We start from the raw sequence: 26,763 nt of genomic DNA on the forward strand, positions 1-26,763 counted from the left end.
CACATCCTCCTTTACTCACAAACCATCCGAGTGCAAATGGTCAGAAAGAACAGGGTTTATCGCAAGTTGGTAAGAGGCTGACACACTTCACTGGACTTCGAAGTAGAAAAATATGGCAGGGGCAAATCTTATGACCGTCTGGCTCTTGGAAGGGCTGGGGGGGCTCTGGTGAACCTATTTATTGCTGTAATCTTGAGCCAAATGCCTAAGGGTAACTGCTATTGCAAATCCTCTAACGCCTGTGAAAACAGATAATCCATTGTTTAAAGACTTTAACTAAAAAAGATCAAGGTTGCGAAGCCTCAGGCAGAACGAACAATGAAACACTAGACAGGAGAGTACTTTGCATTAGTTTGCTGCCCACATATTGCTATGCCCTGCACATTATACAAGAAACAGCAGCAATTGGACCTCTGTGTCAAGAAAGAGCTTTTACTGAAGAGGAAAGAGAAAGGGGATTCCTCTGCCCAGCCTCGTACCTACCTGCTCCCAGATGCACTAAAGGTTTTAAGTCTCAGCAGTGATTAGCTATGCCCAATATGAGCTACATTAAACAGGCACAGAATTTTTAAAGCACTTGGCGCTTGCTCTGGGTAATGAGGCCCCTTTAATAAAATGCTTCAAGCTGAATACTTAAACATTGCAGCATTCAAAAATCGGTAGTCATTTATAACCTCTGCAGTTACTACATTTAAAGCATGATGATGCTGTGCTACCAGTGTAATGGGAATGCTGATCTTGCGCAGGAAGTTTGCCAAGCCAAAAAAATGCACAGTATGACTTGTTCCCTAGGAGAGAGACCATACTTGAGCAACCACAACAGAGGAAGAATTACTTCACTCATGGCTGTCATGTACTGGTTCCCAGAATTGCCATTGCCAAAAATTATAACAATTAACATACATTCGTAAGTGTTATTAGTTGACATTTTCTCATCGCTGTTTAAGATGCTCCGGGGTGCCAGTGACAGAACAAGGAGCCTTTTGCTCTGGACAGGAGTATTACCAACTCAGAGCGAGATTCAAATCAGTACTAACTAAAAGTCCACTTTCTTCTCATACTCCCCACTGATCTCTATTTCTGCAGTTTCAGTGCATCCAGCCTGGGAAAAGGAAGGAATGAGAAGTCTCCTTGTACTCACAGAATGGACTTCATCCACCGCAGTACCCAGTCCGTTCCCACAACTTCACATGAAACAAGGCATTTCTTGCTGCTTCTTTCTGTTCCTTCCAGTCACGTGGAATTACGTTAGATGGCAAAATTTCACTAAAAATATTACCTAAAGATAATTGATTCTAGGGTATCTAAATTTGAGATTTGAGTGCTAGATTATACCCTCTTGTCTGTGCAGACATGGTCATTCCATTCACTTGGCTGTGAGCTCCTTTTTCTTATTCTGGCCATCGTGAGAGGTCTGACCTCTGCGCTCACAAGCCTTGCAGCCCCTTCCCCAGCTTCATCAGCGGTTTCACAGCTACACTGGAAGACAGCTATCATAAAAGGTCTTGACTGCAAGGGAGAATGAAACTTCGTACAGGCCCAGGAACAGTTTCTGTCATCCCAAGAGAGACACAACAGCAGAGGCTGTGTAACTCAAGTGCCAAAGGGTTGTGAAGACAGTACAGAAACAGAACTCTCAACGCTTGTCTAAAGCTTGATGCCATCAATCCTACCCTGGTAGAACAAGCACGGGGTTCCTACATCACCAGCCAATGAAGACCGAACAAGCTCTGCATGCCTACCAAATGCTTTTTCCAGATGAAGATGAAGCCTGATGACAGGGGAGAAAAAGAATCTTTCACTTGTGGTTTACACCCTACACTTACTATGAAGAGGTGTTTGTCTTAATTTTTTTTTAACTTCATTCTTTTTAGAACTATTGAATATAGATGTAAGATGAAATGGTTTGCAGACACCCCCTTCAAGAAAAGCCTCAATTCCGGCACAGACACTGTATCAACTCCCACTGCTTTGTCTTGCAGCCTTGTCTCTGGCTGATCTTCACCCTTGTACAGGATGCATTTCAGGAAGATATAACTGCAGGAAGGGGAAGGGGCCTGAGCACACACAGTAATTTCAGTCCTCAAAGATCTGTTCAGAACAGTACCATGGGTCAGCCTGTCAGCGGCAGGGTGCTAGGAAAAGATGTTGAGGAAAACACAGAAACATCTCATTTTTAAGGCATGAAAAGAAAAACTCCAAACCAAGAACCACTCTGCACAAACCTAACTAGTTTTCTGACACAACGTATCTGGTAAATCGCACAGGAATGTAAAGATAATGAAGCATTCATCATCAGAGAAGCTGAAAGGTCCTGGAGTACAATTCAAGAACCCGAGTGCAGAACCTGTGATGATGGGTCTGGTCTGTACCTTGATCAAAGTCACTGCTTCCCTCTTCCTCTGGCTCCATCTCCTCTAGAAACACCTACTGCTTTGATTTCTTCAATCTTCCTCCTCATAGGAAATCACTGATAAAATAAATTCACTGCCCAATTAAAAGTGGAAAAGAACAGGAAGTCATGAAGCTGTAGTTACTGGCTCACAGTCTGCTGGACACGCAGCTCGTCTGTTACGTTGCCTGTTTCTGACGTCCTTTTGGAGTTTATCACCACTGTTACATTATCACCAATGTTTAACCTAGATAAATTTGACATTTTAAAATTTTGCTGGACTTGCTGGACTGATGCAAAGAGAAGTAGTGTAAGACACCTCTTCAGATTACACCACATGAAATTATACTCTAAAGGTGATAATTTGGCACATATTTATTTAGGTGATTGCACCTCTCCTCTCCTCCAAAGAGAGCAGTCCTGACACCTCATCAACCCGAGACACTCTGCAGTGTGCCATCACAAAAACATTTGAGCCTGATTGGGTTTCCAACTGATGAACTGAAAAATAACACCCCCCCCCACGCACACACTTTATAGAACAATAACAAAGGAAAAAAGAAGGCTTGCTTTGTTTATTTTTTTTTTTACTTTTGTTTATTTTAAATTCCACATCAGTTTCCTGATCTTGCTTTCTGAGTGCTTGTGCCAATATTGAGAAGGGTCAGCATAGGATGGGATTGCTTTTCTCAGCAGTAGCATCAGCCTAAATGTAAACCAAGAGGAGTATGTTCAAAGGGCATCTTCACCCTCTTTGCATTTAGCAATGGGAAAAAGCTTCGAGGGACGTACAAGTATGGTGATTATAAAACAGCTCTACACCATGCAAAAGAATTACCTATAACAACCTCAGAAAAATTTTATACTTAATGCCAGCTGCAAGTAGGACAATTCCTGAGTACTAGCTCATCCTTAACCTGCCCACAAACACCACGCGAGACCTCCTAGCTCTGCCTGCTACCACAGGCACTGTACCATCACATGTGGTTAGTGAGGAATCTATCTAAAAGTAATGCTGGAAAGGCAAACACCATTATTTCATCTGAGGCAAAGCAAGTTTTCCTGCAGAAATCTCTGTCTTTATATGTACTCGGGCCATGGAAACCTCCCCTGTTCCCACGCTGTCACACGACACTAACCTATAGGTGCTAACACATCACAACACGTTTTTGTGGTAGCCTTGACTCAGGGAAGTAGATTTGTTCACACCACGCTTTGATACAAGTGGCCAGATCTGAAACAGGAACATAAAAGGATATGGATGAAAGCCTGCAGACAAAACTAAATCAGGAGGCAGTGACAGATCTCTGCTTATGAGGAAGATGATTATGACTCAGACAAAAGTAAAGCACATGCAGTTTGAGCTGAAGATTGCTGACTGAATCCAGAACATTTAAAGCTGAGGAAAAAAAAAAAAAAAAAGGAAATTAAAAGTAACAAATTAAATATGTGATTTGTAACTGAAATGGAGAAGGGAAGGCTTGATGTTTCAGAGGCGCTCTGGACAATATTTAGACATGGAGACTAGCAGTTTATGCCAGGCTTCGATGCTGAAATGAATCTGCCTCTTTGTAGCCTTTGGACTAGCCCAAGACCCCATTTATGCTACTGAAAAGACAGATTCAATGTTGTGATTTCTTGTACCATTCTCCTGAAAGGGCTTTCAAAAGCTGATGAGACAGGGAGCTTCAGCAATCCTCACACAAGACCGTTCATTCAGTGCTGATCGATGCACTGCCTTCGTTAGTTTCTGCCTGCTCTTTTTGCATCTCCCAGCCTGCAATAACTGGAAGGGCAAGGGGTTCACCGGCAGTAGCATGCTGCTGATTCCAGTTCCCTACATCCACAACTGACACAAGTGATGCCACTTCAAAGACATCACTATGCTTGGAACAGATGGACACGCAGATGATCCCCAGAAGAGAAGAACAAGCAAGACTTGGGCAATGACAGGTGGAAGAGGACAACGTTTTAAGGAGTCAGCCAAGACACCAGCCTTTTCTCCACTGAAAATTTCTGCCTTTTATCAGCTTGCACTGTGTTCCCAGTCTTACTGGGCTCCTCATTCACCTTGGGCCATCAAATATTAAGAGGTATTCAGCTTGCTGTGAAATTATTTTATGCCTCTCCAGCAGTGACCTAGAAATAATATGCCACCATTCTGGTCTGTTCCAAACCTGAACTCATCATTTGTTGATAAATAAAACTTCCAACAGTGCAAAACAGGGCAGGAGAGAAGCCTGCCTCTTTGCTGAAAAACATAGGACATTACAGGTCATTTTGACATTCAGCTGGCTCCCAGAGCCAAGTATAACCTCAACTGTTAGGATCCCGTATTGAACAAAGACCTACTCGTGACCTGGTGTGGTTTCTCTGGAACAGGCATGGCTGGCCAGGACCACAATAAGGTCCTGGTTACCAGTTAGCGGGAGACCCTGACTGCTGAACAACTTAACTACAGAGCTAAGAGCAAAAAGGTGATCAACAGTTGCAGAGCACAGCATTTGCAAAAGCTTTCAGAATGAAGGGTGAGTGGCACAGAATCACTACCTCAGAAATAATACGCCCTCTCCCCCCCCAAAAAAGAAGAAAACTAAAGAAAAAGTGCTGTAAAGAAGATGGGTAAGAGAGCTGAGTTCAGAAGAGTCAAATTTATGTAAATCAATTATCAGTGAAGGTATTAAAAGTGCTGCACTGAAAGGAGCCCAGGATGAGAAGCGAGTTAGTGTCACTCTGGAAGGTACTCAGCTTATCTCCTGTTAGACGTCTGTCCTGCTGACATTTCCTACATCTGCACTAAGCATCCTCGGTCTCAATTATAGTCGGTGGAAAGTCAAAAAAAAGACTTCAGGAATGTGATCCATCTCCCCAAAGGTGGCCTTCTGCTTTAGGATGAAATGAGCTATGTCCTAACGCAAAAGGAACACACAGTGTCTAGCTCAGATGGGGACACTTCAGATGTAGACCTTTACGTACAGTCAGATGACTCTGCAACCCTCATCAGCCCTGAGATGATTAAATTAACTGCCCTAAAAGCCCTTTCTGACGTGAAATTTCCTGTGTGCTCAAAAGCATCAAGTCAGGCTGAGAGCTAATGCAAAGCTGTTTAGTAAGAAACTCGTAAGACAAAAATACACGTTTACAAAATCTTCTGGGGTTCTTCTACACTTTCTGAAGCAAATCTGCACTTTTTTGTTTTCTAAATTGATCTCTATTACTCGGAGATTATCACAGCTAGGACCTGTCATCCCACTATTTCCTTTAAAGAATTTATACCAAAATGACTGAAAATTTAAGAGTTAATATCTGAGGAAGAGCTCAAAAATCCACATGCAAACTCTGATTTTACTACAGAAGTACTGCCAAGCAAATTAGCATTAATTAGAGACAAGCTGAAAGACCAACAAAATATTCAGCTAATGGAATCATCTGGAACTGTAAGACTACATGACCAAAGAAAACAAAGCTGCTCCACCATGTAACCTAACGGTGCTGACATGCAGGCCTCCCAACAGGAACTGCTCAGAGGAAAGCCATCTTCTTGGGAAGTTTCTGGTGCAGAAACGAAGGATGTGTGAGACCAGGCAAACAGAGGAGGAAGACCAGATGGCAGACTAGAACTGCAAAAAAAAGAGATTAGGACAGAGGGATAAAATTGTCATCTCGCTGTTCCTCTTCCCTCCTTCCTTCTTGCATTATCTATGCCAACCTGGCTCCTAAGAGAATTGCTGGATACAGAGGACAACTGCATATCAATAAATAAAAGCAGCAGTGGTCCCCAGGCCCAGGGAGGGCTACGACCTGCTGGCATGTCGTTTATCACACGCGGTGTTATGTCCTACTCTCTCCACTCCTGGGGAAACCCTTCCTCCCTGAGGAGGTGCCCGCAAACCCTCGTCTCCTTGTATGTGCCCTTGCAGGGAGGTAGGGCAGGAAGAACAGCCTCTGCTGGCTCTTGCTTTGCAGGGAATGCCCCGTACAGCCTTTTCCACAAACGTAAACACTTCCAAAGGGAAAAAAAAGGGAATTCAGAATAACAAGAACAATGCACTGCAGCCCAGGAAGAAAACAGATCAGACTGGTGCAGTACGGCTGTATTCTGGTCCCGCTCCCTCACTTCCACCCCGCACAAAGCACTGCCCCAGGCACTGGAGATGGTAACTGTGGGGTGACGCATGTGGCTTGGGACCAGCAGTAGGATCTGCCCACGCCCCATACACCAAGGAGAGGACAAAACATGTTTCTCCTTTCCACGTCCGGAAAGACAGCGTGCAGTATTTTAGGCTAATTTAAGGTATTAACATTTCAGCCTGAGAGCAGGCGCAAACACTCTTGGTATTTCGTGTTTGCAACCCCAGCAGGAAGGACAGCATCAGTTACACGCAGCTACAAACGCAGTTAAGAGACAGGTATTTCTGAACATCACCTCGGTGTTGTTAGCACATGTGCAAGTGCTGCGTGAAGCTGTTCGTATTTATTTTGTGCTATTCATTTTACTCAATGAAATCAAAAGCAGGCTGAGTCTATATAGAGCGACAGACCGTGACCATCCCTCTTCTTGTTTGGAGAGTTTGGGCTGCTTTAAAAAACAAGCAAACACCAATTCCCGCTTCTGTGAAAACGGATCTTGTGACCTTACCCAGTAAAAGCCACAAATATTTTGAGAAGGTCCAGGCTGCATTTCACAATCTTATCAGCCACCTCGCCTTTGCTGGGCGATCAGTTAGCTTACTAAAAATATTACAGCAAGCAATAACATGATGGAGGATAGATATCTTCCTGATGTAGAAATTAATTCATCACGCACATCTACAGGTTTCTACTACATTTTTAATAGGGCACATACGGATCCAGTCTAGCGATCTGTAGCACGTCCTTTCTGGATATTGGTCTATATTGAAAAAACGTCCCCAAACAGTAACTGCCAGGGGCCTGAGACCTTCAAATAGAAAGAACAGCTAGGGCCCTGATGTACGCACTCCAGTCTGTCTTTCAGACGCAATTTAAGAGGCAGCGGTGCACAGCTCTGCTGGAGATTGCTGCTGGAGAGCAGGAGCAGCAATACAGAAGTACCTGAGCTGCTGCACCATGGCCTGGGAGCCGGGCTGGGGTGGCTCCAGCAGAGGCTCACGCTCCCTTCTGATGTCAGTGTAGTGGGAAAACCAGCAACACAAGGGCAGCAGGCACAGCTCACGGAAAACACAGCCTCTGAGATTTCCAGAGCCGAAATCAGTGCTGAGACCAGGCGTGTGCTGTGCCTGCAGACCGGGCTGGCACAGGCTAGGGGTGAAGTGCCTCAGCGCAGGCGTAATGAAAGGCAGAGCTTCACCTCTTCACGTTACATTCAATTAACCAAAGCAACCGCGCTCAGGAAAATCACAGCATGTTTTATAAAGGCAGCTAATGTTGCTCTGTGACTTCTAAAAATAAGCTCCCAGCACCAGGCTTCTGCCAGTTCTGAGCTGTTCAAAAGCCTGTCCTCGCAGACAGCAGCAGCAACTCAGCTGTATTTACACTCAATCACCAAGACAGGAAAGACAGCTAGAAACGAAAAAATTGAACTCCAAGACCCTTGCATCGGCAGCACCTACGTAAAGGCTAGAGGAGTGGAGACAACAAGCGGGAGCATTCACCCCAATTATTGCCAGAAGTGGCAGCGGAAGCGGCGCTCGCGCCCAGTGGCACCGCCACAGACTGCGTGCGCTGCTGCTGCCGCATCGCTGCCTGGCACCCCAAACCGTGCTGCAGCTGCCTCTTGGGCTGGAAACGCGACGCGCTGCAAAGGCTGCTGACAGCCAGAGGCTCTTCCCTGGTCTATAAAATACCTCATAATGAATTTCATTGCAGGCTGGGGAGAAGGATTTGAGAAGAGAGAGAATTTAAACACAACCTTATGAGAGGTAAATGAGACCAATTAGAATAGATTTGCTGCGAGTGCTGAGGGATTTTGACCTGAGCTGTAATCAGGGACAGATACACATTCCTTTAAAAGAGGAAAATGAGTGAGAGATCATGCGTAAACAACTCTGCCAATTAAAATGAAACAGATTATCTTATCTATGCAGCTCTGCTCTGAGAACCACTGCATATTCCAGATACACCACAGAGAGATCAGAGAGAGAGGCAATTAAACTCCTCACACAGGGCACAGTAAGGAGGAGATCCACTGTGGTTCAGGCCACATCAGGGCCTCATCTGCATTTGGATATCCCCTCTCCCTCCATGTTTTTTTTTTTTTTTTAAAGGAACCATAGAAATGCTAATATAAAACCAAGCTCAGTCTTTTTATTTTTACCAGGTCATCGATGTAAGGTTAGGCACCATGACGCTAAAACGTGCATTACACAAAAACCATGCAGCAAGCAGCACCACCGCTGCAACTACTGGATACTGCCAAAAACACACGTTCTCCAGCATACGTGTTCCTGTACTGATAAATGCTCACAGGTATTACTCTAAATCTTAAAACAGCAATTCTCAGCTTTCTCTATACCATATCCCCATTTTGTTGCCCGGTGCCACAGAACTCCCTCCCCAGAGGGCAGCACTGGCCCAGTCCCTGGTCTGACACCAGGTTCGAGAGCCCAGAAGCAACATTGGTTTCTGTGACTAGAGCAAAAGCTCTGACAAGGACAAATGTGCCACTAGTTCTGCTCTGTGTCCCTGCTCTGCAGCTCGTTTACATTGCGTTCTGAAATTTCCAGTGATTCATAGGTCAAAATCATACAGATGGACAAAAAACCTTTATATAGGCTGAAAAAATATCAAAATAGAGGAAGGAGAGACACAACAGGAAAACATGTTAGAGAAGTAGCAGCAAAGAGAATAATACCATGGACTTAGGGAAAAAGAAAAACCTAAAGGGAAGAAATAAGAAGAAAATAATTTGGGGTGAGAAGGAAAAAATTTAAAAGAAAACAGTGAGTGTACTAAACAATAATGCTACGAGATACATCCATGTTCACAGCTGCTGACAGTGTAAAAGTTTTAGAATATTTTATGCTGGTTGCCATATTCTAGCAGGGAGTTTTTCCACTGGCTCAGAGAGGGCCTAGCGGAGTTCGGCTGCTTTTGGAACCAGCCGAGCTCTTAGCACGGCACAACCACTTCTGTGTGGCGTGAAGTACGGGCTAGTGAGATCTTCCAGGAGCTGGAACAGTAACCAAGGCAGTGGCACTGAGGAGCCTGGCGCAGAAATGCCACCCCAACCAAGCGCAGATCAAGCACCTTGGCTGTCCCTGAACTCCAGTCCTGGGGGCTCTGCTCCCGCTGGTGTGGAGGCACGGCCCCGAGCCATCTTGTGAGAATGCAGGGTACCAGCCTGACGAACAAGCACATGAGGCCGACGCTGTGCTTGTAAATACTTGCGGCTCTCAGGGTGTTTTCATACCAAGGTGTGCCGCCGTAGCAGCACTACCCGGGTTCTTCAGCCACCCAACACTTCCCAGCCCAGTTACTGCAGATAACCGAGTTGGCTGCACGTAACTTGAAAAACGCATCGGGTGCTTCTAGTTTACCTCAGGGCCACGCAACCCAGCGAGGCAGGCACGCACAGTTAACAACTCCGAACGCTTCCTCGGCGCGGTTTGTCACAAAGAAGCCCGGTGTGCCGCCGTGTGACTTGCGGCTGCATTCAGACGGGCGACGCGAGCCCGCCTCTAGTCCCGGCGACGGGCAGGCAGCTCGCTCGCCCTGGCGTGGGCAAACGGCGGCGCCCAGCGCTTCACCACCGCCGCGAGCGTGCCTCGGGCCCAGGGGCTGGGAGCCTGAGGGGAACGAGCCCTCACGGCCCGGCACCTCGCCCCGCGCCCCCCCCGGTGCCACCGCCGCCGCGAAGGCCCCTCGGGCCCCCACAGGTGGCTGCCGGCCCCCCGCCACCCCGCTCTCCCCCGCCGCCCTCCGAGGCCGGGCCGGCGCCGTCCTCCTCCTCACCTGCCGCAGGAGCCGCGCCGGGCGGGCTGCCGTCCCCCCGGCGCCGCGGGGAGCTCTCAGGCCGGCCGCGGCCCGCCGGCTCCCGGCCGCTGGGCGTCCCTCCGGCCGCTGGGGGAGCCGCCGCCGCGCTGCCCGGCCGCCATCTTCCGCGTGTGGGAGGAGCGCGGCGCCCCGCCCCGGCCGCGGGAGGAGGTGGGGGGGCAGGGCCGGGCCCGGTGGCAGGGGAGAGTCCGGAGGGAGCCGAGGCGGCTCCGAGAGCGGCCCGCAGGAGAGCAGGGGCACGGCTGGGGGCCGCGGAGCGCCGCCGCGTGGCCCTACCGGGGAGCTGAGGGAGGGCGGAAGGGGGCAGGGGCAGCTGCGGGTGTCTTAGGCACAAGGGCAAAGCACAACCCCACCCGCAGGTGCAGGGGGCAGCACAGCGGCTGCACAGAGGGCGGATGAGGCAGCTGGGACCAGCACTGGAGGGGGCTGGAGCACCATCCCTATCGCGCGTACCTGCTGCCAACCCACCCAGGTGGACGGGAGCAGCCGGGTGAATTTGTGTTGAGTTAACCCCAACGCGTGGCGCAGGCCTTGCAGCAAGCCAGATACAAGTGCCGAGGCAGCGGCAGGAGTGGCAGGGGCAGGTGATGGCCCGTGCAGCTGAACAAGTAGTGGAAGAAGTAGCCCCAAAATACACCCCGCCCCCCCAAACTTCTCCTCCTTCCTCAAACCTCCAGAACAGCATTCGCTTGCCTTTCTTCTGGTTTCACCATGTTACAACATCTCCATCCGTTTGTCATCTTTTGGTTTTGTCCTGCGTCATGCACAGCCTCCTCTACTAACTTGCAAGACGTTTTAAATCTGTCTTGCAGGTCGTCTTCCCTGCACCAGCCTCCTCACGCTCCAACACATGCCAAGGACTCTGCTGTATTACTCCCTTTCCATCTTCCAGGCTATGCATTGCTCTGTGCTTGCTTAGCACAGAGCACGTGCCATTGCTGCTAACACTGCATATTTCTCTGAAACATCTTTCTCCTCCTGAAGATATAAACCAAAAACAAAAGTGCAAGCTTCCCTGCATATTCTGAAAAAAAAAAAAAAAAAGCTACATTGAATATTTCTAATTTACCCACTTTTACTGAAATTTTACTGGTTCAGGAAACCCATTTCTTTCAACAGGGAAGGTCAAAGCATAATGCTGTATAAAAGAAACATATTACTGCATGTCGAAACTCAAAGGTTAATGAAGTATTTCTAATGGGTTTGAGAGACTTATTTATATTGCACATGTATAGGAGATCAGGTGTTCAAACTTGCTGACAATTAAAATAACATCAGCATTAATACTACTTTGGGATGAACACAGGTGAAATCAGTTTATGACTCCTAAAAATATTTAGGCTATCTCAAACTTTGGGCCACTTACAGAGGAAAGACATGTTCTACTCATAAGCTGTTTGAAATCCATCTCTTTGGATTTATCATACTTTTCATTTCATTGCAAGAAAAATATGATAAATCCAAAGAGATGGATTTTCCAGTATAGAAAAATACAATAAAAATACAATGAATCCAAAGAGATGAATTTCAAACAACATAGGTGAGCAGAACATGTCCTTCTTACAACAGGTAACTTTTTTTTTTAGTTTAAAATAAACTTCTAAATATGTAAGAAGCAGCAAACTTGCAAATTGCTTTATAGAACAGCAGTTGCATTGCCCTGTCTACTAACACAGGCCATGAGACGTTCCAGTGCAAGTAAGGCTTCAGAAGCACAACCCCAACTCCTTTTTTCAGTCCCCTCTCTGTTGGTACGAACGCTGCACTTTTCCACAGAAACATGAAGTAGAAATAGGTCGTGACGAGAGAGTATTTCATCCCAACAAGAACTGGCCAAAGTCCCAACTCTGTCAACATACAGTGTTCAGGTGGATTATTTCTGTGAATAAAAGTCACCCTGCCCAGCCATTTATGGCTAATTATGATGAATAAAATTATGTAAATTGACACAGATAAGGGGAAGCAACCTTTCTCCTCTTCCCCTAGACCACTGTGCTTTAAATTACCCCTCCACAACACAAGGAAGTTTCAGATTGAGATTGTATTTTGACTTCATTTTTTGCATCCTTCCGCTGTGGTCAGGTTGCCATAAAAAACACAAGCATGTGTCTTTCTGTTTTCTATCTAAGGCTTCTTAAGCATAGAGGAAATTGCTTCCTTATAATTTTTTGTGATACTACACACCAGTAAATTCCTGTTCCTAACCAGCAGGCAAGCAGGCAAGGCATTCCTGCAGGTGAGGAGTTCTCAGGCACTCAGTGTCTCAAGGGGAAGATTCATAACCCTCCACTCAAGCCTCTTTAAGTGCCCCCAATGACCACCTTTCCCAGCTCTAAAATAAATCCATTTCAACCCCAAATAAACAAGCATTCCAGGTGCATTGCTCTGCAGCCCTAAACCTTTCCAATTCTCAGGGAAAAAAAGAAAAAAAAGTCTGTGATGTGTAGCAGCAATACCACCCAGCTGCTGTGCATCACTCTTCATCAGTCTGTTTCATTAGTTTCTAAAGAGGTCAGCCTTGTTATCAGCATGTACAAAGGGAGAGAGTGAAGCACATAGCACACAAGTGGGTTGTCTGCAGTCACCCTGCAGAACTGTAACATAAACCAGAAACAGATCATGCCTTCTGATCGCTAGTGAAACACTCCATCCATTTGTCTACATTATCAGTTGTACATAAGGAAAAAGGTAATAGTTTTCATAATAAAATGGAAAGGATATGAACACTTGAGATCTAATGCTGTTCATGATTCTCCCCAGCTCTTGTACATACTACAGCATTAAAACATCCTGCCAAAATTTGTTCTGCTAACCCATCAAGTGACAGCAGACCAGTCCTGGTTTAAAGGGAAATCAGATTTGGGCACAAATAAAAGCTACCATTAATCCAGTCTCCCAGAGTATAATCAGCCCATGTGTACCAGCATGCACGTGCATATACTAGGAGAGAGAGGCGAACTTGGGAGACCACATTCAGCCACTTCTCTTATGTAGGAAGATGGCAAATGCCATCCAACAGAATGAACAAATTGTAACTAGACAGGCATACTGGAAAGTAAGTCTGTGAAAAAGTTGCAGCTTCAGATCTAATATTAGAGGTATTGAGCTGCAGATCAATGCCATTCCCAATCCCTGCTGCCAGCGAAGACAAAAGAAAACAAGACAAGAGACCTTTCTAGAGAAAATTTATCAAATTTACACATTTCTCAGAGCTCCTGTCCAAGACAGACTAACAGAGCAATTGTGAGTGGTGAAGGCACATAAAGAGCAACTTAAACCAACATCATCTTTTTTCAATTAATGTACTTAAATCTCACAAACACACACATGAACCCTCTGAAAGGCCCCATATATATAGTTCATAAATATTCTTGACATAAGAATTAGCCTGCCTATTGTACTTTCTGTAGCAGCATTTAAATGATTCTGGTTAAATGCGCTGGTTAAAAGAGCTACAACGAACACAGATGACTAGCACTAACTTTATGGGCATCTTTTCCTCATGAATATTGGATCGTACTGCCACATTTCTTCCAAGACCATTAAGGTACGGTTAGCTGCTTCAGCAGAGAGCTTACCAGCTGAATGACGCTGCCTTGAATGCCAGAAGTGGTAGCAGCAGCTCTCTTTGCTGCTGCAATAGCAGGAGCTATCTGCTGGCCATGAACAGATCAACTGAATCAGGCTGTAAAACCCTTACTTTCTCCCTTTAAACTACGGACAATTTTCCTGCTGTTTCATCAGGCGGGAAAAGCAATCGCCTCCTCAAGCAGCACCGACACCTACTTACTAGGGAGCCGCAGGGACAAAGCACACCGAGCTCTCCTCCTGTGACAGGCCAAGCCACCCCTACCCACTGGGCACAGCCAGCGGGGCCAGGCCCAAGCGCAGGCCAGGGAGTGGCACAACCGCACCACAGGCTGGGGAGCAGGAAGAGGTGGCTGTGGCATGGGCCTGCATGCCACTGACAGCCACAGGGCAGCTCTTCGCAGATAGCAGCCGCCCTTTTGTGAGCGGCCTGAGAGGTGTGAGACTGGAAGTGAAAGGAAAATGCACGAGAGGAAAGAAATGAAAGCCTGCCAACAGGTGAAACACAGCCAAACCACAGCCTTCTGGTTTGCAAAGCCATCACGCTGCTAGAGCAGGCAGCTCTGCACGCACTGCTGGACAGATCTGTGCCTCTGCAGGAGCGTCCCCGGCCCATCTAGAACATGAAATAAACACACCAGCTAGCAGACCTAGTGGCTGCCCAACAGCTTGAGTTCAGCACATTTACATCAGGCAAACCTAAAAGCAAGACAGTTTCTTCCACAAAAAAGCTGAAATACTGGTAAAGAAAAAAGACACCAAGCAAGGAGGTAACAGCATAACTAGGCTAGACCACCAGGAACAGAACCAACCATTTTCACAGGTTCTGCTATCCCTTTGTTTTTTATTAATGCCAGTATTTTTTTCCTTTCCATTAATGATACCACTTACCTTTTTCTTTTTAAGAATGTGGCTCTTTTTAATCACATGATATACTGAAATATAAAATAGTTTTGTGGAATGATTTATGTCCCAGAAGTGCCAATTACACATCGTCCCATGGTTTAAATGAAAAGTGTGACACTCAAAACCGTGCACTGTTTAAATGTTATTTTATTAAATATCTTCAGTTCAAGGTTTCATTGTAACAAAGCTATGAAGGTTCTACCAACATTCAGACCAAACAAACAAACACTAGCTAACTTTATTTCTATATCATGCAAAAATTCTGCATCAAATGCCTTCCATTTCCTGTTTAAAATGTGATATTTATAATATATATTATATAGATGCTTATATTAGCCCCATAAGAGAACATTAAGAATGCTAAAGGTGTACAGCTGTGTTTGATAATGGCCATACCAAGCTAAGGTTCTCATTAACTTAAAAAGGAAACAAAACAAACAAACAAAAAAGAGTTTGTCTCCAAGACTGTGCAAAACCAAAGAAACTAACAGTTCTTTTCCTTTTAAATTTTCTCTGAAAGATGCAGGTACTTAATACAGAGGGTTTTCTTTTTACATATTAATCATCATCAGGTAAAGAGACAAGGAAGATCAGACCTAAAGAAGGCATGCATAATATTTTGTATTTATCTTTTTAAAATGGCATAATTGTAATCTCCTGTTTGCTCTCTCTTTGTGGCTTAAAAAAAAAACAACAACAACTGAATAAAATATCAAGACTTTAGTTTTTCCACTTCACTCACTGGCTTAGTGCTGTCCTTAAAATGTTTTGAAGTAATAACATTTAGTGTTTGCCCCCTACGGGTTCAAGCCCCACAAGTCCTCCCTAGGATGGTGGAGGGAAGAATAAAAGAGTATTTACGCTGACAAACCTGGGGTGTATAGATGTCTTTTCCTTCCTCAGGATTAGATCAGCTAACCTGTGGTGTGGGACAGCACCTCTCTGACAAAGGGAGCAGACAGCTATCCGGGGCAGACAGCCACACTTTGTGCAACAACTTTTACTTTCTGCATTCTGTTAAATAAGGATTAAAATTTCAAATTAGCTTTCTTCTGTTCCGTAATCTGTAAAAAGGTTGCCTCATATTTTGTATGCTGTCAACACAATCACATTGATTGCCTTGAAAGATCCAAAAAAATAATTAGGGGGTAGACAGAAAATCAGGTAAAAGACCATCCCAGATGCTATAAAGAACGAGTAACTCTGTCCTTCCCCTTGGTCAAGACAAACCCTGTTACTGAAAGGGTCCAGCGGACAGGCAATTTTCTGCTTGGGGCTAGGATCAGTTCTTGGTAAGGTTAACAAAACAATTCCATATTCCCCAACCAATGAATAAAGGAAATGGACTCCCTTTCCAGCAAAGAAAAGAAAGGAAGATGAATTGGCCCAAAGGACAAACATCAGATCACATGTGCTAATTCCCTTTTCCCCTCTGCTTCATGAGGTGTCCTCTAACACCCAGAGGCAACACCAGGAGGTGGCCTGGAGTCCTACAGCTACGGTTTGAGATTCTGATCTGATAGTTTTCTGTGTTACAACATCACTGTAAAAAATAGAAAAATTACCCAAATAAACACTAGGAAACATGACACTTACAAACATCAGATGGGTTAGTGGTGGGGACAAGCACCTGGCTGGGGCTGCTGGCTCCCACTGCTTTTTTCATTGGAGATCAAACAAATCAAACAGGAGGCCAGGTAACCCCTTTAATTCTATGGTGCATATATTTCAGTATAAAAAACACACACTATTTATGCCTCATATAGGAGTGTATGTGCAAGTCTTCATGAAGAACGTAACACTAAGTTTCTTGTCTGCTTCCTAAGGAACACGTGTTCTGCAGCACTGTGGATCCCAACTATGCTACTAGAAAGAAAAAAAATAGAAAATCCCATACATGTACCCTCTTCCTCTAAAATCTTTGCTCTTAATGCTGTTTTTAGCACTTTTTCTTTTTTTTTTTTTTAATTAAATCAACTGGCTTCAAACATCCATGTTTGGCCAGGTAGTGGCTGTTTGTAAAACCTGTATCTTTGAAGAGCAAGCTTCTATTTAAGTTATATTCACTTAAACCCAGTTTTTGAAATCCTTACTTACACCATTAGTTTTAAATCAACATCCCATTTTGTTTTTTCTTTAAAAAAATAAGTCTGTTTTGGGATCCAGCAGCTGAGCAACCAGCTTTCCATAACGTTCTTGCTGTGCAGAAGTCTAAGAAGAAACTCAGGCTGAAGTCAGTCTGCTGGGCAATAGGAAGAGAAGCGCCTCCTCACTCTTGCGCCCCAGTCTTCACACTGGCTCCTCTGGGGTCTCCTCACCACCGCTCACTGATTGAAGTCACAGCACAGCCTGTATGCGATGTTAACTTCCACCATGGCTTTGCAGAGCACAGTTCAGCCATCCGCTGCTCAAGCCGCCTCCTTCTTTTGCTCTCCCTCTCTCTCTCTCTCCTTCACTTTTGCTTTCCCCCTCACTTCATTTCTGAAAGATGTTCCAGCTGCTGCCATTTTCTTAGCCCTGGGGGAGGGGGCATGTTGGATAATCTGTCATTTATTTAGCATTACTCCTGTTTGTTTGTTTTTTTTTATTATTTTGTACAAACAACGTTTTTTTTTTTTTCTTTTTTAGATTTAAAAACACCTTCGTACAGCAGAAACAGACACGATGGATCCATGGAAAACAACAGAAAGGCAGCGCCCGGAGCATCAGATGCATGCAGGGTTTCGTGCATTTGGCTGCTGCCTGTTTGTAATTTGTATTTTTTTTTTTTTTTAATGTCAAAACAGACATGACCGTTGCTGTCACTCAGGCACTCCAGAGCTGCGTGCTAAGAAGATATTGCCCTCCAGCTGAGTATCTCCACAAGTTGCTGCAGTCATGAAGAGGTAGCGTCCACCCAGATAGAAGAGGGGAGAAGAGGACAGAAGATGAAAGGAAATAAAGCCAAATGTTAGCTCCATTAATAAAACAAGTTTTTCTATGGAGTAATTATTTGGTGCAGGGAAAAAGCTTTCCTAAATCAGACTGGAACTCATTAGCAGAGCCCTGAAGACACGAGGAACACACTTTCCCTTCCAGGTGGCTGAGTGTGCCAACAAAAACGAGCTACTTGCTATAACAAATTACTTGCTTGATTGGAGCATATCTGGGTCCACTAATAGCGACATGTGCCAGAAGTTGAAGAAGTTTTCCCAAAGGGGTGATCAAAGAGTCTGGCCTTAAGGAACAATTTCCACCTCACTGCCAATTGGCTTTTGCCTTGAATAGAAAGATCTATAACTATTATTTTAAAGTCTTCAGCATTTTTATACAATTTCTTAGTTTGCCTTTTTTTTTTTCCCAACTCTCTTATTAGTTCTCTCCCTTCTTGGTTACTATTCTCTCCTTACACAGAAGTCCTCTTATTATCCTCAAATTTATTTTATAGCTGTTGCATCTTTTCACGGTGACTTACCCAAAACTGAACTCTGCCTTCCAGGTGAGAGCAAACCACCGACTTCTATTTAAGTATTATTATTCACCTCATTCCTTCTTCATCCTCAACCTTCAATGCACATGGGCCAACACAGCTCACAAACGATTCCATGTGGTTCAATAGGGGCTGACCCCACTCATAACTGCATGTGGTTACACTTCCTTCAGAACCCAGAAATGCATGCAAATACTTAAACTTGATTTTATTTTTTAAAATATTGTTTTAACCAACATTTTGTGGTTTGGAAATGGATCCTATTCTGTATTTTTCAAAAGCTCTCCAGTACATGCTTTTGGAAGAGGTGCAGCGTTTCAGCAGCTGAGTCAAGGAAACATAACTCTTCTGTAGCAGCCAAGACACTTCACTCCTAAGCTTCCTGAGAACTTCTAGGCATAGCCACTGAGCCATACCAGTCATAATTTGTTCTGTATCTTTTTTGAGACTTCACAGTAGATTATATCTAGGACATAAGTCTCCCTCAACACTTCCGTGATGAAGAACAATGAAAAGTTATTTTCTGTTTCCCTCCAAAGGCATCCTTCTCATTGCCTTACTCCCTGCTGAAAAAAATCAGCTGATTGTCCAGCTGTCTTGAAAGCTCCCCTGCTTTTAGGGCATCCTGACTGACTGCTGCATTCCAAATTCCATTTGTGACCTCTGCAATTTGCTTGTGGTAGTTCACATTCCTTTCCATTGCCTTCACTAGGGCTCAATCCCTCACAATCCAAATGAATGCTAACTGCTCTTGGCTTAGTTCTTAGTAGTACACACGGTGCAGTAACTATACTCAAGTGGCTCATTCTCAAATGAATACATTTTAAAAAGCTTGCCTCCCAGGTGTAGAGTGTGTGTTTTTTCTTTTCTTTTGGTTTTAAATAGAAAATTGTGAGTAAGAAGGTTTTAAGATTAGGAAACTTAGATCTTTAAAATGAACTTCGGCATACAATGAAAGGAAGCAGAAAGATTTTGTACATCTAAATAAGAGTAGAGTAATAAAGACACCAAAATGCCTAAAAAGCATACTTCAAAAAGTAAGTGGAACCATACTGCTCTCCTTTAAGAGCAAGAAACAATTATTGCTTCAAGTCAAATTTTATAAATGAAGTTTCCTCCCATGCTGAATTGTGTCAAGCTAATTGGCAATGTTTTAAAACCTCTGATATTATTATTTGTTTAGATTTCTTTTCCTCTGAGTTTTTCAACATTGTAAGCTAAATAGCTTCTGCTCATCTGCAAATTGGTAGTAAATTTTATAATACATCTTTATTCTTATGGCATAGAAATTGCTCTGTACAGATTTTATAACATACTCTTTAGAGTATGACATTCTCATTAAAAAGTTCTCTGAAATCACCAACGTGTCATTCAAATTCTCCAAACTACCTACCTGCTCTGTCCATTCCCTGATTCATAGACAAGGTATTAAAATAGCCTAGAAAATCAAGTAATTTCACCACGGTTTAGTAGTACATTATATGAAAAGAACCTTTCACTCCAAGTTTTTCCTCCCATGCTTGCCTTTTTCTCTTTGTATACCAACATTTATAGCTTGTGCTCAAGGCTGGATTCACTCCTCAGTCTGACAGTATCTGCCCTTGCTGGTAGTTTTAATCACCTGTGCTGTTGGCATTGCCAGAAGAGGTCTGTTAGATCTAGGCATTATTCAGCACCTGCTAACTGACCTCTTCGCTTTTGTCAAAACTCAAGATTTTACCAGCTTTGTTTGGCAACACTACATCAACCAAACAAGAATCCTTTCTGTAGCGAAGTACAAGAAAGGTAGATCCCTGACAGCTGGGAAACAGCAAGCCTGTGCACGTACACACCATGAGATACTCTCTGCTCTGTATGCTCTGTCTGAGCACAAAGCTGAATATACAGGAGCAAGTACTACAGGTACAAGGGTATCTATGATTGGCAGCAACCATCTGGCACATAGCTTTGGTTTGTCAGGAGTGGCAGATAATCCTCCAGAGACCAGAGGACAAGGCTTCCACAGACCAGTGGAAATTTTTAGCCTGCAGACAACTAAAAATGGTTCTCTCACAGCTAAACGCCCTTAAATAGTCTGGGAGTATGGCACTGAATTCCCACATACAGCAGCCTTTGATGTGTATGATATATTCTTTCCCAGGTAGTCCATACCCATGTATGATCCTCACTGGAGAGGTGCTGCAGGGGCTCCAGAGCAGTGGTAGTGGACGTTCAGCCACTTGCCATCTCGGCGGTGCCAGACGCGAGTCTCTTCAGACTGCGTGGTGCGGGGCCGGCCTTGGCCGTCGATGTACTGTGTCAGGCGGATGTATGCGATGCAGGCAGCATCTTCACCGATGACATGGACGTGGGGGTTCAGGATGGTGGTGTGTATCGGCTTGCTGTTTTTCGACAGTACTGGCAGAACACATAAAACTGTCAGCTTCATTTTACCACTAAGAGAAGAACAGCTCCCCCCACATCCTCCAATTTTTGTAGTCTACTCACCTCCAGCCTGATTCTGGGATACAACAAAAATTGCTCCTGTAATTTTCCAGGCAAAATCCAAGCCTATCCAATTCTTTTCCCTATCACCTGTCTTTCAAAACTTAGCCCATATTATTGCCTAGAACAGCCTGGTTCCTTTGCTCTCAGTTCTGCAAAAGACACTTGCTACTCTATCAACATCAGTACTGCCATTTCCTCAGTTAAAGGAAAAAATGTTTTAATTATCAGAAACGTTGCAAGAGTCAACAGTCAGGAGATCTGTATGCCAGGCCTGCATTAAATACAAACAGGTCTCAGAGAAGTGTAAAACTTACTCCAGAACATGCTTTTTAGAGAGACAAAGTCTCTGCAGAGTTAGAGCACTAGTAATGGCCTATACTAAGGACTCCAAGTTCACGCATGTCAGCAGTTTGTGCATAATAAACTTCACATCTGACAATTCAGTACATCTATCACAAACATACAGGTTGTTTCCACACAAATGTGTTCATTTTTTCCATTTCCATATCAGTAGGAAATCCGGTGCCTCAAACTTTTAAAGCTCCTGTTATCAACACTTACAAAATGCTTGCATCAGGCAAATCATATGTGTACAGTGAAGGGATCTGAGAGTTAGAATTGAACTTGTTGCTGAAAAAGGCTTTTGAGAGAAAGAACGCTGTCTCTTATAAATGCATCACAATCCATGTACAACCAAGTCCTTGCTGGTTATGATAGCCAGTAAAAACAAGAGCAATTTTTCCACAAAATGTGAAATAAATGAAGATTAGAGAAAAGGCTGATGGTGTTACCAAATCTACCCACTCACAGTTCTCAAAGTAAAACTTATGGAAATCCATTCCTTCAACCAGGTTCCCCAGTGCTTCAGGTTCAAAAGAGGTCAAACCAGGATCACAGATTTTTCTGCAAAGAAAAGCAATGCAGCCTTACAGCCTGCATCTAAGTCCAAAGGCTACTTACACAATGAAGTATTGGTATGGCACGTGACTTGCACTGTGTCCACCTAGCCATTTCACTAGTCTGAGGAGTAAGTTCTTGGAGCATGGGGTACTACTGCAACACCACAGGGTTGGTGACAGTTGGCATTTCATGTAAAACAAGCCTCTGTGTTTCTGGTATACAACCTTTTATTCTTTATGCTCATCTTGCTCTCTCTCCCCCTCCCCACAAACACGTACACACAGCTTACAAAGCCAGGGCATTTTCCTTTTGCCACTCCTGTTGCTGTTTGATACCTTACTTCTACTTGAAGTTCATTTAAACAGCTCTACTATATCCCTGATAACAAATGAGAGAGGCTAAAAAGCACACCAGTATTTACCATACCCAATTGTACAACTCCTACTCATACCCAGGAACCACAACATAACTTGCACATAAACTGATTGGTGACCTATCAGAAGGCATCTATGCACTAACCAACAGTACTTACGTATAAGCCTCAAAGTCTCCATTGTTGATGGCTTCTATCAGCTGCTCTGTTATCTTAATGATCTCTTGCTTACGCACTGCAAACAATAAGAAAGAGCAATTTAACTGCACATAAGACTTCGATAGAAATACGGGGCTAGTGGGTGCCTCCTACAAGCAACTTGCAGAGCACCATTACTGTAGATCTCATAGGATGCTGCTCCCTGCATTTTGGAGATATGCAGTAATGACAGCCATCCATATGAGAGTAGGGGGGCAGTGGTATGGTAGTGGAATGGTGATCCCATAATGCAGGGAGAAATGAAATAAAGATATCATATTCTTTTTTTTTTTTTTTTTCCTTCTAGAAAGGCCTCTCTCATGCACCAGAGGTGTCTCCTGAATGACAGCTCTAGGTGCTTCCAGGGATTCTGACCAATGAATGTCAGTGAACCTGCCAATGTGAAGCATTTGTCTAGCAGCTTAACTTGCAGAAACCCTTCACCACAGTAGCCATGGGCAAATGGCCACCACACAAACCAAACAAATTGGAAAAAATCTCCCAACAACTTGCCTATCACGATCACCGATACCTCAGCTATTATGAATGCTGCAAACAAGCATCTGGGACATGTAGGGATGACTTCCACAAGCTAGAAAGACAACCGCAGCAGGATGGATGGGTTGGACGAACAGGCCCTAGGTATACACTAGTATGCACTGTCCCTCAGGCAGAGCCCTATGGCAGAGCCCTTATCAGCACTGCCATTAACCCAGCCCCAGCACACTGGACTTCAGGATGAGCAAAGACAGCTGGCTAGCTGTCTGCTGCTGGTTTGACCTTGCTCTGGCCAGCACCCCTGCACTTTCTTCTCTTGGTTTGCCACAGCTGATTGCCCAGGCCCCATCCCCTTTGAGGCCTTCCATCACCCCTACTGATACCTAGTCTCCTTAACACTGACAGAGTTTGGCTCAGCTCTGTTAAGTAACACAACTTGAGTTCTATGACTGCATGCACACCCAACAGCTCTTCAGCCTTCCCCAGTTTCCCTTGAGGTAGTATATTGTACACATCATACAAGGATTTAGGAGGTGCTCTATCATTATCTTCACCACCACTGTTACCAAATAATTTCCAATCCCTACCACCAGAACTGTAATTCATCTGCCCTTAGGCATCTGAAGTGTAGGTGTCTGAAATGGAACTAGTCACTGGTCTTCTCCTTTAGGCCCTGAAAGAAGTAAGCACCTCTGCAAGCCTCACCTGAGGTATCTCAGATGCCTATCATTAGGAGCACAGTCCCGAAACGCAACCTACCATCTTTAGATGTCCAAATCAGAAAAGCTGACTTCCACTCTAGATGCCAGAAGATGTTAGTCTGAACTCCCCTTCACCTTAAACTTTCATCCACATGTGCATATCACCCCAACACTGGGAAGTACAGCTGAAGAGCAACAAGATGATAATCGCAGTGGCTCAGAAAGATGCCTGAACCCCCTCTGGAAAGCTATTAAGAGGATTATACTACCCAGTTAGCCACAGGAACATCTTGGTTAGGGAACAACTGGATCATGATGGTAAGGGAGTCAGTTCTACCACTCAGCCTGTATAAATTTCCACATACTAAGTGACATATAGAAGGAATGGATCAAAAGGACATAGTGGGCTACGCCTATTATGAAAAACGTCTTTACAAACAAGTCACCTGGAACAGCTTCCCCATGAAGCATGGCTGCACACTGGATGCCCCTCCCAAACGTGTGCCACGCCTGTAAAATGTGATCCATGGGAAAGGCTCCACTTGGGACAAGTGACAAATCTGCAGACCACAGCCACCATGCACTGGCTTATCTCAAGGAGATCTGCACCCATTTCCCAAACGTCACCACATAGCAGTGCTGACCCTATCCCTTCAACGCAAGTCCCTTCCATCAGACTGCGCTTGCCTTCTTGCTTTTCCTACATGCCCTGAGCCAGAAGTAACACACAGAAGGCGACCCACTTTTTCTAGCGGGCAGTGTCCCCCGATTTCAGGCGGGAAGGCATTCACACCAGCTGTGATGAATCCCCAGGGCCTCCTAGCACACTGCAGCGAGGCAGGCACACACACACCAGCACAGACACGAACGCCGGACTCCGGCCGTTCTCCTGCCTTTGCGGAGCACCCTCGCAGGCAGAGGACAGCTCCCCAGCGGCTGGCTATGGCCGCCGCAGCAGGACCTGCAAGGGGGCTGCCTGCGCGCACTGAGGGGACAGCAGCGCCCCGAGGGAAGCCGAGGCCGGCCCAGGCCGTACAACCCGGCCCGGCCCCGGCCACCCCCCACTTCCCCCGGCCCCGGGGCTCCCCCCGGCGGCCTCCGCCGCTCCCCGCAGCCGGCTCCGCCCGGGCGCGGAGGCCGGGAGCGCCGCCTGGGGGCGGCCTGAGGCCCGCCGGGTGCCGGCCACGGTGCGCTCCCAGGGATCGCCGTCCCCTCCCGGCCCAGCAAGAGGGTGAGGGCACAGAGGTGGAGAAGGGGAGCCCGGCGTCTAGGGGAGCTAGCGTTAGTTGCACTACTCGGCTACTGCTACCCAGCTGCTAACTTACACGGTGCACTGTTAAGTACAAAGGGAACTACTGGAGTTAGCAAAGGCTCCGACCGAGCACGCTCTAACTCCAATGTCTGCCCTGGGCTGTCCCAGGCAAGAAGCTTCTCTTCACAAGACTGTGTAGCTGCAAAACAAACGTAAGCATTAAAATAATAAACAAACATAAACCAGAAAGCAAAATAAAAACCAACACAGAAATACAAACACACACAAGCCCCAACCGCTGTTGGCACACAGAGACACCCACGTCCCAACAAGCTGTGCCCGCCCTGCTGCCTGTCATTTCAGCTGGGCTGGGTGCTGCTCCAGGAGATCCCTCGGAGCACAGTGCTGCTGGAGGTGGTCTGAGGGCGAGCTAACACTGGCCAGGGTGGTGACAGAGCAGCACGAGGGCAAGTACAAGATGGGAAAGAAGGGGAAAGGAAACAGGGCATCCAAACCACTGCACACCTCAACACGGAGAGGAGCGGGGAAGGAGAACGCTGCCCCCGCACTGCTCACTGAGCAGCGAGCTGGCACTCCTCCGGGCACCAAACAGGGCCTCGCTACGAACAAGAGGAACAAGGTAATAAGAAAGCAGTGATGGACACTTCATAGCAAAAAGGACTTGAGAAGAGACCATTTCCCTTCCATTCTGGCTAGGCTAAACACCTTTCCCATTATGCCTCACAAACCAGCAGTTTAACATTCTTAGAACTACTTCAAAATTATTAACAAAGAGGCTCTGACTGCTGCATCATGAGGCACTGGCGCTGTGTGCAGGAAACCAGGACAAGACTACAGGAAGAGACAGAAGAGGGCATGCCTGCTCCTCTCTTCCCACTAGACTGACCTGAGTAGAATCAAATACTTCAGATGTTCCCAACTCATATTAAGGATCATTCTGTTGCAGCGTTAAACAGAACAGCTAGTACAGACAACTAGTAAGGTATGTGTGTAGGGGGAAGACTGAGACCCCACCTAAATCTTCTCCGACCTGCTAGCCTTTTCACACCCCTTTTCAGTGTTGTTCAGCCACAGACTCCTCTATGGAGACAGCTGGTTCAGGAGGGATCAAGGCACCACAGTTGACAGACTAACCACGGTACCAGCAAATGAGCATGACAGACATGCAAAGTCAAGCACAACAGAGAGAAAGATGCTTCTCAGAGCCAACATTATTCAAGGATTTTCACTAGGCACACCTGATGGGGGATTCAGAAATGCTGGAGGGTCCTCCAGCAGTGACAGCCTCCCTCCAAAGCATCCTCACTAACAACTGCTTTTTATTTGTTCTGTACTTCCCAAGCACCATCCACGTCCAGGGAACCCCTAAGTTCTTGCCAAGTGAGACTGAATTCAGCCTCACACAGGCCCCTCCATTGCAGAACTGCACCACTGACCCCCATTTACAGGAAGGAAACCTAAAGAGATGCAGCAACTTCCCCAGGGAAACCCTAAGAGGCAACATCTCTGCTAAGTCGTCCACACCTCACCCAGATAAAAGCAAAGGAATGAAACTAATCTGGATGAGATTCTGTCTTTTCAAAAGGGGAAGGAAAAGTTTGGAAGTTTTCAGTGTGCAAAGGAGGGTATTTTGCAGGAAGGGAGATGATTTCTTTTTATTCTGGAGTACTAGAAATGGAAAAAAAATAATCAATATTTTGGAAGGAAGTTGAGGAAAGGAAAAATCTTGGAGAAGGAGAAATGGGAAAGGTAGAGGGAGGAGCTGGAAAAAGATGCCGTGAAGCACTCCACCCCTGGACTTACTGGCTGAGAAACAGAGAGAAAGCTGGGACTGCATGGACTCAGTCTGTGTTTTGCTCTCACTGTGCCTCCGTCCTTCAAGCACTGAGCTGCCGTCCCCGGTGGAGAGAGGGGGAGCTAGCATGGCAGGGAATTAAAACACAAACAAAACACGCAAGATCAGTAAATAAAAAAAGAGAACAGAAATAGGAGAATGTTAAAGAA

The 26,763-nt window shown here is 45.4% G+C and overlaps 2 protein-coding genes across 31 annotated transcripts in view; both read right to left on the reverse strand.

The window, feature by feature from the left end:
- NDST2 (N-deacetylase and N-sulfotransferase 2) overlaps window positions 1-10,493 on the reverse strand; it is a 136,768-nt gene extending 126,275 nt beyond the window's left edge. For both annotated transcript variants that reach the window (XM_083845212.1, XM_083845213.1), the window contains exon 1: window positions 10,325-10,493. The gene's annotated coding sequence lies outside the window, so the exon portion shown is untranslated. The remainder of the gene's footprint in view (window positions 1-10,324) is intronic.
- A 4,496-nt stretch (window positions 10,494-14,989) lies between these two features.
- Window positions 14,990-26,763, reverse strand: part of CAMK2G (calcium/calmodulin dependent protein kinase II gamma) — a 115,166-nt gene continuing 103,392 nt past the window's right edge. For 10 of the 29 annotated variants that reach the window (XM_083845179.1, XM_083845186.1, XM_083845198.1 and 7 more), the window contains 6 exons: window positions 26,563-26,676; window positions 24,812-24,937; window positions 22,249-22,324; window positions 21,625-21,719; window positions 20,481-20,726; window positions 14,990-17,729 (listed from right to left, as the gene is read on the reverse strand). In XM_083845179.1, the coding sequence (XP_083701305.1) occupies window positions 20,494-20,726; window positions 21,625-21,719; window positions 22,249-22,324; window positions 24,812-24,937; window positions 26,563-26,676 (644 nt within the window). In that variant the 3' untranslated portion in view covers window positions 14,990-17,729; window positions 20,481-20,493. Of the gene's footprint in view, window positions 17,730-20,480; window positions 20,727-21,624; window positions 21,720-22,248; window positions 22,325-24,811; window positions 24,938-26,562; window positions 26,677-26,763 lie in introns of those variants that run through there. The other 19 variants (XR_014587124.1, XM_083845203.1, XM_083845181.1 and 16 more) reach the window with 6 other exon arrangements.

Source organism: Anser anser, assembly GCF_964211835.1.
Source record: "Anser anser genome assembly, chromosome: 7".
NCBI classification, from domain to species: Eukaryota; Metazoa; Chordata; class Aves; order Anseriformes; family Anatidae; genus Anser; species Anser anser.